General features: G+C 45.2%; 1 protein-coding gene across 4 annotated transcripts in view; it reads right to left on the bottom strand.

The window, feature by feature from the left end:
- The window catches only part of CCDC88C (coiled-coil domain containing 88C), a 172,320-nt gene that overhangs the window by 142,144 nt on the left and 13,937 nt on the right, over nucleotides 1–16,239 (bottom strand). For all 4 annotated transcript variants that reach the window (XR_003757430.1, XM_029058882.1, XM_029058881.1 and 1 more), the window contains exon 3: nucleotides 15,356–15,464. Coding sequence is in view for 3 of the 4 variants with exons in the window: in XM_029058882.1 (XP_028914715.1) it covers nucleotides 15,356–15,464 (109 nt within the window). In the remaining variant the exon portion in view is untranslated. The remainder of the gene's footprint in view (nucleotides 1–15,355; nucleotides 15,465–16,239) is intronic.

Below are 16,239 nucleotides of genomic sequence, written 5' to 3' on the forward strand. Positions count from 1 at the left end.
AATCGTGCTCTTCTACTGTCGCCTGGGCCGGGTTACCCCGACTTCAGTGGCTGTACAGAAAAACCTAATGATTGCCTCCTGACAACTTCACCCAATCAATGGAATTGCCTGAGATCTTAATGTGTAGCCAGCACTGTTATCTCTACTTCTAATAATAACAACTTCGGTAGTTAAATGCTTTACTATGTGCCAGGCACTGTACTATGTACTGGGGTGGATACAAGTAGACTGTGTTAGACACAGTCCCTGACCCACATGGGGTTCATTGTCTTAATCCCCATTTTACAGATAAAGTATCTGAGGCATAGAGAAGTTAAAAGATGCCCAAAGTCACACAGCAGACAAGTGGAGTTGCCAATATTATATTGATGGTATTTGTTAAGCGCTTATTATGTGCAAGGTAAGAATCTAGGTCCTCCTGATTCCCAGGTTCATGCTGTATCCTTTAGGCCACGCTGTTTCTCAGGACCTGGATTCTAATCCCGGCTCTGCCACTGTCCTTCTTTGTGACCCTGGGCAAATACTTGGCTTCCTGAGCTTAGGTTTCCTCATCTGTAAAATGGGGTATTAAACACCTTTTCTCCCTCTCCTCGGAGCAGCCATTAACTTTAACTCTGCTTTAACCTTCAAATGAACTGCACTAGCACATGAGAATATTCAACTAATGGTATTTGAGCAGTTCTCATCTTGCTACCTTGTCTTCAACCTCCATTATTCTCTCCGAAGCACTTAACACAGTGCTCAATAAATACTATCCAACCTTCACACCCAGACTTTTAAACCAATTACAAGCTATTAAAACCCCCGGACTGTTGGACTCTGAGCTGCAAGAAGTCCAAAACATTGCTCTTCTAACCATAGTATCTTACTGCTTTATTTTACCTCCATATTTATCACCATCTTCATCTTTTAAGTTGTTCTTGGGTTCTTATCATTTTATCTTTCCATATATACCAGTCACCAGTCCCCACTCCTCCTTTTTCTTGGACTGTGATCCCCTTGAGGACCAGAGATCCTGACTAATTTACACCAACGTATTCTCTCTCAGTGCTTAGTACATTGCTTTGCATACAGTAAGTGCCTAAATAAATACTATTCCTACCACTACTACATTCAACAAGAACTGTAAATTAAATTTTCAGAACAAAAAAGCTCAAGGAAAAAACTTTTTTAAATGTCTTTTTTTCCTGTAAATCTGTAGAGTGATTCCTTATCGTGCTACAGATATAGATTGAGAACTTTTCCAATTATCATCTTGGATTTTTTGAAAAAAAAAAATGGGCCCCTGTTCTTCCTTGAGAACATACTGTGGTTAACAGAAATATGACAAATGTGGCAATCCAATAACAGACCTTTCAGCACAACCCAACTGTGGTCTCCAAATAGGCCATGTATGGTAGTTACAGGAAACTGGGGGCCCAAGTTGCCCAAAATAACCATAATGAGGAAAGTTAATTTCTCTGTGGCTCTTGTCCCTCAAAACTGCTGACATGGCCCATCCTACAAAGGGAAAGTGAAATCTTAAGCCTCTGGATTGCTTGCTCAGAGCAAAGTGGAAAAATTGTTCCCCTCATTCCAAGTCTAATGGAGACTTGGAAAAAAGGAGGTAAGAAAGATATGTCACGGGTACTGCTGAGACCCAGCAACCAAAACAGTGCCAGAAGGCAAGGGTGAACATTCTAGTTTGGTGGCCAGTAAATTCTGGGACTGGGGAAAGGCAAAGTGGAAGAAAACGCATGGGCAGCCATTGTCACCATTCAACAGTGAACTGTCGAAAACCTGGAAGTGCCCAAAGTCTAGTAGTGCTGGCTAGAAACACAGAGAACCAGCGGGGTGATTTGGTTGCCAAGCCTAGAACCCCCAAATCCACCTTCCCAGCCAGCCATTTGGGGAGTTTACTTGAAACTTGCAAGCAGAGTCTGGAATGTCTGTGGGTATAGCTGCTCCAAACAGAGTAATTCTGAGAAGCAGCATGGCCAAGAGGAAAGACCACGGGCCTGGGAATCAGGCAATCTAGGTTCCCATCCAAGCTCTGCCACTTGCCTGCTCAGTTACCTGGGACAAGTCGCTTAACTTCTCTGTGCCCTCATGTTTCTTCATCTGTAAAATGGGGATCAAAAACTTTTTCTCCCTCTGCTTTACACTGTGAGCCCCATGTGGGACATTAATTTAATTCAGTGCTGGGCATGTAGAATGTGTTGACCAAGTACCACAGACATTATTAAAGAGACTAATGAATCAAAAGAACTAATTATTCACAAATGTCCAGCATATGGATTATTCAGCCAGGTCTTGGGACTCTGAAGTGAAAATGAAACACAGCAAGGCAAACCGCTGTGTTTCAGTCCTGTTGAACAATCTAAGCCAGAGGTTCTGGACTGAACTCACAGGTGGGACCCTCAAACAGCGTAAAGTAGGTCAGGGTAATCACCCTCTTCTCTTTCCTTTCTAAACAGCCTGGGGACTTGGGTCAGCTTTAGGGATAGTCCAGAAGCCTCAGGTTAATGCCAAAGTGGACCTGAACCCCTCCTGGCAGCCAGAGGTGGGAGCAAGGAGGGAATCACCATACAACTCCCTATGTGATTTGCTGAATTCTCTTGCTGCCACCTCACGTATTTGCTGTCTCTCCTCCTCCCTGCAGTCTCTCTCTACTAGTTATTTTAGAGAGTAGGTGGGGCAAGGGGAAGAGATGATGCTCAAGACACTCAATCCTCCCATTTGTTAGCAGATCTGGAAAAAGGTTTAGTTGGGGGAGAAAGGTAATAATAATAATGAATTTGTTAAGAAATTACCACAGGACAAGCACATGAAAAATACAAGATAATTAGGTCGGACAGTTGCAGTTCCTCATGATGCTCACCATCTAAGGGGACGGTAAAGCTATGGGCTGAAAATGAGATTTAGACTTTCCCTTTTGATGTGCTTTCCCTCCTAGGACTCATTACTCTAGATAGTCATTGGCAGTATAAGAATTTCAAAGCAATCAGTATGAGGAGCAGTAGTGCCACAGAACTGCTTAACCCAATAAAGGGGTTCCTTAATTCATACCTCCAGAGGCTCCTTACTTTGAAATTTGGATATAAAAATGTCCTTTCTACCAAAGCAGTTTAGCAAGGACCTGCTCTGTCAAACTTCACTAGGAGACTACAAACAGGGACCAAAATGACCCTCTGCCCCACAATAGTAATTATAATAATAATGGCTTTTTTTTTACCTGTTTACTATGTGCCAAGCACTGGGATAGATACAAGACAATCAGGTAGGAAACAGTCCCTTTCCATGTGGGGCTCACAGCCCACAGGGAGAATAGGTATTGAAATCCCCATTTTCTAGTTGAGGAAAGTGAATTGCAGAGAAGTAAAATGATTTGCCCAAGGTGAAACTGCAGGCAAGAGGTAGAGAGCCAGGATTAAGGGCCAGGTCTAATGACTCCCAGGCCTGTGCTCTTTCTAATAGGCCATGCTTTTTCTCCCTTTACTGCTAGCTAACATTTCCTCATTCTTTGTTTTCAAAGCAAACTAATTCTGGACATCACATGTAGGATAGAAATGATTCGGGTTGGGTCATCTCAAGATTAAACACCTAGATGCGTGTGTTTCACTGGCCCAAGGAAGCCATTTCCAACACCTGCTAATGGAATATTTTGTTGATTTAGCTACTGATCATAGGACTTTTTTTAATCATTCTGCATGTTACATATGTATATGAAATCTATTTATTTGCTATTGTTTTAATGAGATGTTCATCCCTTTGATTCTATTTATTGCTATTGTTCTTGTCTGTCCGTCTCCCCCGATTAGACTGTAAACCCGTCAAAGGGCAGGGACTGTCTCTGTTACCGATTTGTACATTCCAAGTGCTTAGTACAGTGCTCTGAACATGGTAAGCGCTCAATAAATACTATTGAATGAATGAATAACTACTATTGGATGAATGAATGAATGAAACCTTATGCTGAATGTCCTTCCCATCTTGAAACAATGCCAGCCAACCAGAACCCCGCAAGGATTTAGGCCCTGCCTCTGGGTCTCAGCCAATCAATGGCAATTATTACCAACCACCTAAGTGCACAACACTATGCAATGTGATCAGGAGAGAACAGCAGAGGCACAGCCTATGCCCCGTGACCTCAGGGAGCTCACAATCTAATGTTCTTGAGCTTGTCTGAGGGACAATAAATCCAGACTCAGGCCATCCCTGCCTGCTCCTCAGTTTTAGACCACCTTTAGATTAAGGGTGACAGGGCATGGGAACCCTTAACAGTATCAGCACTCCATAGGGACAACTTATCCAAGGAGGACCCTGAACCTATGACTAGGCTGAGTTTGAGGACACGGGCTCACACTCCTCCAGCTGAAGGCCAAAACCCTTTCGCCTGTGCTAGGTTCTAGGTCAACACACAGAGGGGTGATTTGGGACATCAAAGGGCCATATCATGGCAAACATTGTGAAGGGAGCATCGGTCCTCAGGTTCTCATGCAGGGATACTGCTGGGTGAAGTGTGAGACGGAGGTCATTAAACATCAATCCCTGAAGCCTTCCAGGTTCAAACCCCTGCACCTGGACAAATACCAACTTTGCTAATTACTTGTCTCTCCCCTATCCCCAACTCCTCTCACTTTCAATTAGCTCTGCTCTTCTGTTTCCTGCCGGAATAGGTGCCAGGAAACCCTAGTTTCAGAGGGGCTGAAGCAATCTAGAGTTCCTCTTTCTGGGGGCGAGGAAAGGTATGAGGTTTTACTAGCGCCTGGAGCTGCCTCAAGAAGGATGCTATCCAAGGGCATAGGAGATCTCTCACAGGAACAAGATAGTGCATTTTTTATGGTATTTGTTAAGTGCTTATTATGTGCCAGGCACGATATTAAGTGCTGGGGTAGATTCATCGCTAAAATCCACCCTGTCCTCTCCATCCAAACTACTAACACTTTAATCCAAACATTTGTACTATCCCGCTTTGATTACTCTCTCAGCCTCCCAGCTCCCTGCCTCCTGACTCTCCCCACTCTGTTGCCTGGATTATTTTTCTACAAAAACATTCAGTCCATGTTTCCCTACTCCTCAAGAACCTCCAGTGGCTGTCCAACCACCTTTGAATCAAACAGAGATGCTTTACCATTGGCTTTAAAGCACTCAATCACCTTGCCCCCTCCTATCTCATCTCATTACTCTCCTTCTACAATGCAGCCTGCACAGTTCACTCCTCTAATGCTAACCTTCTCACTGTACCTCGATCTCGTCTATCTCACAGCCACCTTCTCACCCACGTCCTGCCTCTGGCCTGCAGTGCCCTTCCCCTTCATATGTGACAGATAATTACTTTCTCCCCGTTCAATAAGGCACATATCCAAGAGGCCTTCCCAGACTAAGCCCTCCTTTCCTCTTCTCCCACTCCCTCTGGGCTGCTTTGACTTGCTCCATTTATTCATCCCCTCTCCCAGCCCCACAGCACTTAGATACATATCTGTAATTATACTTATTTATACTAATGTCTGTCAGCTCATTGTGGGCAGAGAATGTGCCTGTTATATAGTACCTTCCCAAGTACTTAGTAGAATGTTCTGCACACAGTAAGTGCTCAATAAATACAATTGTCTGACTACTAGATAATCAGGTTGGATATAGTCCATGTCCCACTGGGGCTCACAATCTAAATCCCCATTTTACAGATGAGGTAATTGAGGCACAGAGAAGCAAAGTGATTTGCCCAAGGTCACTCAGGAGACAGGTGGCAGAGCCGGGATCAGTGCCCAGGTCCTCTGACTCCCAGGTAAATGCTCTTGCTTTCATTCAATTGTATTTATTAAATGCTTACTTTGTGCAGAGCACTGTATTATGGGAAAGTACAATATAACAATAAACAGATACATTCCCTGCCCACAATGAGCTTACAGCCTAGACGGGTAGACAGACATTAATATAAAATAAATACATTACAGATATGTACATAGGTACTGTGGGGCTGGGAGGGAGGATGATTTAAAGAGAGCAAGTCAAGGTGAAACAGAGGGGGGTGGGTAGAAGAGGAAGGGAGGACCTAGTTCGGGAAGGCCTCTTGGAGGAGATGTGCCTACTAGGTCATATGGCTTTCCAACTTTACCAGTGCACTCTGGTTAAACTGGAGAATGTTGTCTGATGTGGACAATTGCACATCAACTGGCCATTCCAATTTGATTTCAAAAGTATACAGTCAGGTTGAATGTCAGTAGAGATGCATTTCTTATACAACCTGTGGTTCAAGTGCTTCTCAGTGACTAAATGGCTCATTTCCTTCTCAATGCATCTTCCTAGCATTTCTGTTCTGTTTAGAAAAAAAAGTGGGGGAATGAATTCCAACATCTTTAAAATACCATTCAGTTTTTGTGGGTTTCATGGCCACAGAAAAGATTGATGGAAGCAAAAAAACTCAGTAAAGCTGCATAAGCCAGTGAATGATCCCCAAAAGATATTCCTAATAAAGGATACTTTACTCCACATGGACAGGCAAAATTGAAATCACAAACCAACTCATTTTTTCCCCTCAAACTCTGGGGAAGGAATTTTGAAGGGGGAAGGAATCCTTCTATTCCTAGCAGCTTTCTCTTTAGAAAACATTGGGTGACTCTTACTGCTCATAAGAAGGTATGGGATGGCAAAGTCTAAAAGGCAGGACTATTTCTGGCCTGCAGGAATTCCCTGGAGGAGCTGAACCACTCATTCAGCCTCTGAGCCAGATGATGGCAAGAGACCCTCCAAGTCAGATGTGGCCATCGGCATCCTGGACTCAGGCCAGAGGCTCCCCAAACAGCTAGCAACTGGAAGTGATCAGTTCATTACTAATCTGAGTCACATTAGAACCCACTGTCTGACTGTCAAGCATGATGGGGGGATGGGGGAGGAACGAGGTGGGAGGAGAGGGAGAAACACGGTGGGTAGAGGGAGAAATGTTGGTAGAGGGAGGGGGGAGGGGGAAATGAGGTGGGGAGGAGGAGAGACGAGGGGGGGAGGGAGACAAACAAGAGGGGAGAGAGGGAGAAACGAGGGTGGGGGAGGGTACATTACATATCTGTAATGTATTTATTTTATATTAATGTCTGTCTACCCATCTAAGCTGTAAGCTCATTGTGGGCAGGGAATGTACCTGTTTATTATTATATTGTACTTTCCCATAATACAGTGCTCTGCACAAAGTAAGCACTTAATACAATTGAATGAATGAAAGAGCACTTACCTGGGAGTCAGAGGACCTGGGCACTGATCCCGGCTCTGCCACCTGTCTCCTGAGTGACCTTGGGCAAATCACTTTGCTTCTCTGTGCCTATCCCCAGAGTCTATCCAATTTTCTCAACTCATCCTGCCCCTCAGCCTCCATACCCAAACTACCCACCCTTGATGACCAAATAGACTTTCTCAACACCACCCTCTCTACTGAATTCAACTCACACGCTCCCCTATCCTTTCCATTTTGTTCCACTAACCCACAGCCTTCACAGTCCACCTCTTTTGCTCTTGTGCAACTCTTGTGAGTTGCAGAGCGCTGCTAGCGGAAATCTAAATATCAGGCTGTCTTTGTCCACTTTAAGTTTATCCTGGCATGCTTTAACTCTACCCTCACATTCATTCAGTTGTTATTTATTGAGTGCTTACTGTGTGCAAAGCACTGTACTAAGCATTTGGGAGAGTATAATATAACAAAATTATTCTCTACTCTTAATACCCATGCCCATCACCCTCGCCAGTTCCAGACATTTAACTCCCTCCTCAGGCTCCCAGTTCCCCTGCCTTTTCCATCCCTTGCCTCTAATGACCTGGCCTACTTTATTAAGAAAACTGACGCCATCCGGCGTAAAATCCCCCCTGCCCCTCCACAGTCCCTCCCCCTTCCAGCCCCCTGTTTGATTCTCCCCTCCTTCCCAGCAGTATCTCTAGAGGAAATCTCCTGCCTCCTATCAAAAGCCACTCCTCTAAATGTGCAACAAATCCCATTCCTTTGCACACCATCAAAACTCTTGCCCCCTCCCTTCCTCTCTCCCGAACAGCCATCTTCAACCATTTGTTCTCCAACAGCTTCTTCCCCACTGCTTTCAAACATGCCCATGTTTCCCCTGTACTAAAAAACCCTCCCTTGACCCCACAGCTCCACCCAGTTATTGCCCCATCTCCCTCCTACCATTCTTCTCCAAACTCTACACCCACCCTCTCAAATCCCTATCTTCCAATTTTCTCCTTGACCCTCTCCAATCTTGCTTCCATCCCCCTCACTCCACAGAAACCGCCCTGTTAAAGGTCACTAATGACCTCCTTCTTGCCAAATCCAACGGCCTTTACTCCATCCTAATCCTCCTCGACCTTTCAGCTGCCTTCGACACTGTGGACTACCACCTTCTTCTGGGAATGGTATCCAACTTTGACTTCACTGACTCTGTCCTCTCCTGGTTCTCCTCTTATCTCTTTGGCAGTTCATTCTCAGTCTCCTTTGCTGGCTCCTTCTCTGCCTCCCACCACCTAATTGTGGGAGGTCATTCTGGGTCGCTTTCTATTCTCCATCTACACCACTCTCTTGGAGAACTCATTTGCTCCCATGGCTTTAACTACCACCTCTATGTCGATTATACCCAAACCTATATCTTCATCCCTGATCTCTTGTCTTCTCCCCAGTCTCACATCTCCTCCAACCTTCAAGACATCTCTACTTGGATGTCCTCCATTCACCTCAAAGAACCCAAAACAGAGCTTCTTGTCCTCCTACCCAAACCCTGTCCTTCCCCTGACTTTCCCATCACTGAAGACAGCACCATCACCCCGCCTGACGCACATGCCCTTAACATTGGCATAATCTTTGACTCCACTCTGTCATTCAACCCACATATTCAATCACCAAATCCTCTTGGTCCCACCTTCACAACATTGCTAAAATCTGCCCTTTCCACTCCAAACTGCTACCACATTAAATGCACTCATCCTATTCCGCTTGAATTACTGCATCAGCCCCCATGCCGACCTCCCAGCCTCCTGTCTCTCCTCATTCAATACTTCACTCTGTTGCCTGGATCATTTTTCTACAAAACCATTTAGGACATGTCACCCCACTACTCAAAAAACTACAGTGGTTATCCATCCATCTCCATATCAAGCAAAAACCCCTCACCATTGACTTTAAAGTACTCCATCACCTTGTTCCCTACTACCTCATCTCCTTTCTCCCTACTACCCAGCTCACTCACTTTGCTCCCCTAGTACTGTCTCACTGTGCCTCCATCTCGCTTGTCTCATGTACCCCTAGCCCACATCCTGCCTCTGGCCTGGAATGCCCTCCCTCCTCTAACCTGACAATCAGTCTCCCCCCTTGAAAATACTATTGAAGGCACATCTCCAAGAGGCCTTCCCAGATTAAGCCCCACTTTTCCTCATCTCTCACTCCCTTCTATATCACCCTGACTTGCTCCCTTTGCTCTTCTCCCCTCCCAGCCCCACAGCACTTATGTACATATCTGTAATTTTATTTGTATTGATGTCTGTCTCTCCACCTCTGGACTGCATGCTTGTGGTGGGCAGGGAATAATACTGTTTATTGTTGTACTGTACTTTCCCAAGCGCTTAGTTCAGTGCTCTGCACACAGTTAAGTGCTCAATAAATATGACAATGAGAAATGGGGGGTGGGGTGGAGAGGGAGAAACGATTTGGGGGGAGGGAGAAATGATGGGGTGGGAAAGAGGGAGAAATGGGTGGGGGAAGGAGAAGTTGGATGGGGAGAGGGAGTAATGGGGTGGGAAGGAGAGGAAAATGAGAAACGAAGGGAGAGAGGGAAATGAGAAACCAAGGGGGGAGGAAAATGAGAAACGGCATGAGAAGAACACACAAGCACACAGAGAAAGGCAAGTGGGGAAAAAAGCAGGAGAAAAAAAGCTCCGATCAGATGTTAACTGGGGCCTATTTGAAACAACTTAAAGCCAGTGGGTCTTATCACTTAAAGGGGTATTATCCCTTTCTAATGCACCATCTTGAAGGTTCTACGCTGAACTTTAAACGGAAGGCAAACATTCAAAAAGAAAGCCCGCTGTCTTCCTGTTTGTCAAGAGCATTAGCAAACAAACTGCTCCCAGACCCGGACAACGGGCAACTCTTGACAAATTACCTTAACAGTCCCATACTGAATGGCCTTAGCTGCACAGATAAAGCTACCAGAGGCTTAAGCCACCTTGTTTTTCTAATTGCACTTTAATAATTGGTTTGGAAGAAATTCTCAAATAAGAAGGCCTGATACTGTTCAGTTTCAGACATGAAAATTTTCATACAAGTGGCAAAACAACCTTAAGGGCTATGTCCATCTGAAAGACAGAAGTACTTTACATTTGAAAAAAAAGCCAAAAAACTAGAATAGTTAAAAATTTCTTCTCAAAATAATGAGCACACATTGAATGTTTAATAAAATATAACTGGCTGACTAAAGGTGGCCACTGCTCATCTCTCCTGACCCAGCATAAAAAGGGCACTTTTATCTGTTCTCAACAACTGGCACAGGACTTGAAAGTTTCAATATATCTTTTTTATCTCTGAGGTCAGTCATGCTTCACACTATGAATTCTAATTTTAAAACTCCTTACTTTGCATGACTCTCAGATATGAGCTTCCAATAACATTTTCTGAGGGTCAGCAGAGAGGAAAAGGTTCATCCATTGTTTCTGCTGGGTAGTCAGAGGCAATTAAAACTGATGAGTCTAGAATGTGTGTTTTATTTTAATGGAACTTTTAGATTTAAGAAAATTTGGGGAGCCACTGTGGTCTGGACATACAGCTCTAGATTGAATCAAGAAATCCAAGGCTGACTGCAAGTTGTACCATCAACTTACTCTCCAAGTCTACACCATTATCTTCATGGCTTAGTGGAAAGAGCACAGGCCTGAGAGTTTAATTACCTGGGTTCAGCCGATTGCTTGCTATGTGACCTTGGGCAAGTCACTTAACTCCTCTGTGCCTCAGTTTTCTCCACTGTAAAATGGGGATGAAATACCTATTGTCTCTCCTACTTTGACTCTGAGCCCTGTGTGTGTCACTGTGTGTCCAACCTGATTAGTTTGTATCTACCACAGTACTTAGAACAGTGCTTGGCACATAGTAAATGCTTAATACCCTAATAATGAGATGATAATAATAATAGTAATGACTCCTCCTTTCTGATTGCCCACCATCAAATATAGGCTAAAGAGCAAGGTAAGCCCTAGAGGAAACACTCTTTGCCTTCTAGTGACTTTAAAAAATCAGCCAGGAAACATTTTGGAAAGACTCATGAGACTCAGATGAAAAGCTCATTAAACCAAATTTTTTTTCCTTTCCCTTAGGCCAACAGTAAGCAACTTGGAACAAACAAGTTTGTATGGAACCTGAAAGGAACCAATCAAGCAGTAGTACTTTGGGGCACCTACTATAGAGTATACAGGCCTGGAAGAGTACAAGAGAACTAGTATACATTATTCCTGCTCTCCAACAATTTACAAACTAGTCAGGGAGACAAACACTACAGTAACTTACAGGTAGGCAGAAGTAATAGAAAATAAAGACATGAATGTATATGCTAAGGCTGTGAGTATTTAAGGGTTTAAGAGGTGCAGAAGTGCTAATCGATCAATCATTTATTGAGGTCTTACTGTGTGCAGAGCACTGTACTAAGCACTTGAGAGAGTACAATACAAGATGTGATTCCTAGTCACAACAACCTTACAGTTTAGAAGGAGATACAGACATTAATAAATGTGGCACTTGTGGGGGATAGAGGTGGGGAAATTAGAAATGAAATCACAATGGTTTGACTGGAGATGTGAGTTCAATCAATGATATTTATTGAGTGCTGACTCTATGCTAAGCACTGTGCTAGGCACTTGGGAAAGTACAACACAATAGAGTTGGAAGACACACTTCCTGCCCAGAAGTACTTTGAAGATGGGGGTATGTGGTGGTTTGCTGGATATGAAGGAAGAGGGAGATCTGTGCAGGGGAAGAAGTAAGCAAACAAGGTTAAGGATGATAGATAAAGGAGAAGAGAACAAGGTTAGCTTGAGAAAAACAATACGTGAGCTGGGGATTAGTGGGAGAAGACAGTGGTTAAGTTTTTTGGGGGGGGGAGGAGAGAGAGAGGGAGAAGAGAGAGAGAACATGCAAGAGCACTATTCCTGCTCAGGGAAGAATGAGCAACAAGTGGATGTCTTTGAGATATGGGGAGATGTGCGCAGAATGATGGTTTAGCCAAAGGATCCAGGCAGCAAAGTGAAGTATGGGTGGAGAGGAGAGAGTGGTTGCTGGGAGATCAGCAAAGAGACTGGTGACACTTAACTGCACGGTGCCTAGAGAAGCAGCATGGTCTAGTGGAAAGACCATGGGTTTGCAAGCCAGAGGACCTGGGTTTGAATCCCAATTCGCCCAAAGTCACCCAGCAGACAAGTGGCAAAGTCACTTCACTTCTCTGTGTCTCAGTTACCTCATCTGTACAATGGGGATTAAGACTGTGAACTCCATGTGAGACAGGGACTGTAACCAACCCAATTATCTTCTGTCTACTCCAGGGTTTAGTAAAATGCCTCACACACAGTAATCGCTTATCAAATATCACAATTATTATTATTAGCACAGTTGGTGTGTGGATATAGAAGAAAGGATGAATCCTGGAAATGTTATGGAGGAAGGACTGGCAAGATTTGGTGACAGAATAAATATGGGGATGGAAGGAAAAGGAGTCAAGAGATGGGGAGGATATTAGTGATGTCAACTGTGATGAGAAAGGTGGAGGAGAAGATTTGGGAGAGACGATGAGGAGTTCAGTTTTGGACATGTTGAACTTGGGGTGCCCAAGAACAACCAGATAGAGTGAGAGGCTGAACTCATTAATAAATGGTATTTATTAAGTGCTTACAATGTGCAGAGCACTGTACTGAGTGCTGGGGAGTGCTGGAAGAGGCAGATGGGATTATATATGACTGGTTGGGTAGGACGCTGTCACGCCAGGCACAGACAGAGCAGGCAAGTCTGGGGGTGCCCTGGTGTCAAGAGGAGCCTAGAAAGGAGGGTGGAGGACAACAGACTAAACAGGGAGTCCCTGCTCTCTCCCACCCAAATGCCAAGGGGCCCAGATCTATCCCTGTCCTGCAGCACATCCTGAACCAGAAGTCAGCCTGAACCCATCATTTAGAGGCCATCATTGTGCTCACCAACTCTCCCCAAAGAGGACCTGTAATACGTTGCTTCTCTGCTTTGTTTTTGCTGACACAGGGGCATTTAGCAATGGTTTTCATAAAACGTTCCTGAAACAAGACCACGGTATCCTCGAGAATGCTTTCAAGGAAAAAAAAAAATTCAACATCACACGGGATTAAACGAGTGGGGATGGAAGAAAAGCAAAGCAAGCCACATGTAACAAGCTGCTTGAGAACACGACTGAACTCTGCTGCAAGAATGGCTGCTGGGAGTGGCCAGCTGCCAGAGAGATCTACCTGCCTGGGAAACACCACTGAACTCCCTCCCTCCTTTCCTCCCCACCTCCAACCACTAGTGTGATTCGAGAGAGGGGCCCGGCCCAGACATGAGGCTTAGTCTTGGCTGCATGGAAAAGCCCGCGAACTCGGTGGTATAAGGGCAAGGCCTGGCTGCTGAGCAACCATGGCGGGGGCCGGCGCCATCGGTCGACCCCCCGCCCCCACCAGCCAAGTTTCCCCTCACAGACATTCCTGTGCCTTCTCCGCTCCCGCCAGCTCCTAATTAGAAGACGGCTCCTCCTTCTAGGCCTTTAGTCCTGCTGACACGGCTGTAATTGAGGCGATCACGCTATTTCGGAGCTGCCCACCAGGGCCTCCCAAGCATCCTGGGAGCAGCATTCTTTGAGGGCTCCCGGGACGCCGTCTGAGACTTCTGGGCAGCCCCCTCAGCGGCTGGAGCCGGCACCCAAACCCCAGGCTGCCCCTCTGCATCTGAGCCCGGCCTTCGGGTGCAGGGCACATGCCGGGGGAGGGTGCTGAAGGCACTGGGGACTTGCCTCTTTTTCCATTGCCTGCCTCAAGCCTATGCCTGCCCCTGCCATAACAGGGTAGAGGGCACCATTTACTCACAAAGCGTGCGGCGGTTTCAGAATGGCCCCAAAGGCAGCAAGGCTGCTGGAAAAAGCTCGGGTCTGGGAGTCAGGGGACCTGCTTTCTAATCTTGGCCCTGCCACTGGGCAATAACAACAAATAATAAGAAGAATAAGAAGAAGAATAATGGTAGTATTTGTTAAGTGCTTACTATGTACCAGGCACTGTGCAAGGCACTGGATGGATACAAGCAGGAATGTTGGACACAGTCCCTGTCCCATATAGGGCTCACATTCTTAATTCCCATTTTACAGATGAGGGAACTGAGGCAAAGAGAATTCAAGGGACTTCTAGACTGTGAGCTCATTGTGGGCAGGGAATGTCACTGTTTATTGTTGTACTGTACTTTCCCAAGTGCTTAATACAATGCTCTGCACACAGTAAGCACTTGATAAATACAATTGAATGACAATGACTTGCCCAAAGTCACAACAGACAAAGGGGGGAACCGGGATTGGAACCCACATCCATCTGACTCCCAGACTGGTGATCTATCCACTGCAAGTCATTCAACTTCTCAGAACCTCAGTTTCCTCATCTATAAAATGGCGACTCAATACCTTCTCTACCTTTCCCTTAGACAACAAGTCCCACGTGAGAAAGGGACTGTATCCAACCTGATTATCTTGTATCTCTACTCCAGAGCTTACTACAGTGCTTGGCACATTGTGAGCATTTAAATACGGCAATTATTATTATTCCAAAGGCACCTCTGTTCTGAACCTCTCAGAGACAGTTTCAAGACTTTCTCAATCCTTGGCTGTCCCAGGCACAATGAAATCAAGGCAAAGGTGGCGACCTGTACCCTAAATCATGTGTTGTCGTGAGGGAAAAATCAAGCCCCTTGCCACGGTTCACAGGTAGATCTCGGCTGCCAGGGGCAATTGTTGGGGCATCTGGCGGGATCCTGCTCAGGACCCCAAGGCCTGGCTCCTTCGTACCAGTAGTGTCTCGGGGGAAATGCAAAAAGGCACGTGGACAGAAGCTGCTGTGGCTGGCACAGCAGAAATTGGGAAACCAAAAGTCTGTGTTTAAAGGAAAACTAGCACTTTATCACTTCACTTTTAGCCAGCATGCCGGGCGTGCTCAAATCAGAACTTGGAAGAGCCAGCACTGGCAAGTGGAAGCCAGCAAATACACTGATATGAACAACATTTCCTCTCCATTTCCTGTGTCGTTCAGGTTCCCTAATGACACAATTCATTATACCACAAAACAGAACAGTCAGAGTCTATTTTGAGGAGAAACAGAGAGACACACCTACCTGGTAGTAAGTCTTGATGTTTCTGACCAAAATGGTGAGATTTTGAATTCGAAGGTTTGCATCATTGTTGACGTGCTTGTTAACTCGCTGGTTTGTTGGTCTTGGGTCTCTTTAAACAAAAAAATTAAAAATAAGCATGTTTTTTTCTTTCTTAAACATAGCATCAACTTTTTTGTAACAGAAACTACCTCCTTTTAAGAAAGAATATTTAGGTAAATTTATGGTCTTGTCCAATGCTTTGTTAACTGGAGGCCAAAGGAGAATCAGAGAAACAACACAGCCTAACGGAAGGAGCACAGGACCAGGAGTTATAGAACCTGGGTTCTAATTCTGGCTCCACCACTTGCCTGCTGTGTGTCCCAGGCCAGGATACTTGGACTATTCCATAAAATGGGGAGCAAATACCAGTTCTTCCTCCCCTTGGACTGTGAGCCCCATGTGAGACAAGTCGTCTGATCTAATTGCATCTAGTCCTGGTAACGCCATCCTTGACACACAGTAAATGCTTAAATACCAACATTATTATCAGGAGACAATAAAGTTAGTGTTGCACTGCAAGTCGGGCACAGTAAAGTAACCGAAAAGGCTTCTAGTTTGAACAGTGGAAAATAAAAATGAGAAGGATACTTTTACAGTGGCATTCATTGGCCTCCTCAGCTCTTCATCACTGTGAACATCTTCCATTTGAGGGGTCTGTTTTGAAGCAGTGCAGAGACCTCACACCATGTGCATTCCTACCTCCATACTCTTGACACACCCCAATCAGCATGTCGGGGCACACGGTGCCTGTCCGGTTCCAGATCCGATGGGGAGAGAAGAGTTTCCAAACTTACACGGATAAAGGGCAAAGCCCGTTTGGTTATCCTTCTTTCTGACCCAGATAA

The sequence above is a fragment of the Ornithorhynchus anatinus genome, chromosome 1, assembly GCF_004115215.2.
Source record: "Ornithorhynchus anatinus isolate Pmale09 chromosome 1, mOrnAna1.pri.v4, whole genome shotgun sequence".
NCBI classification, from domain to species: Eukaryota; Metazoa; Chordata; class Mammalia; order Monotremata; family Ornithorhynchidae; genus Ornithorhynchus; species Ornithorhynchus anatinus.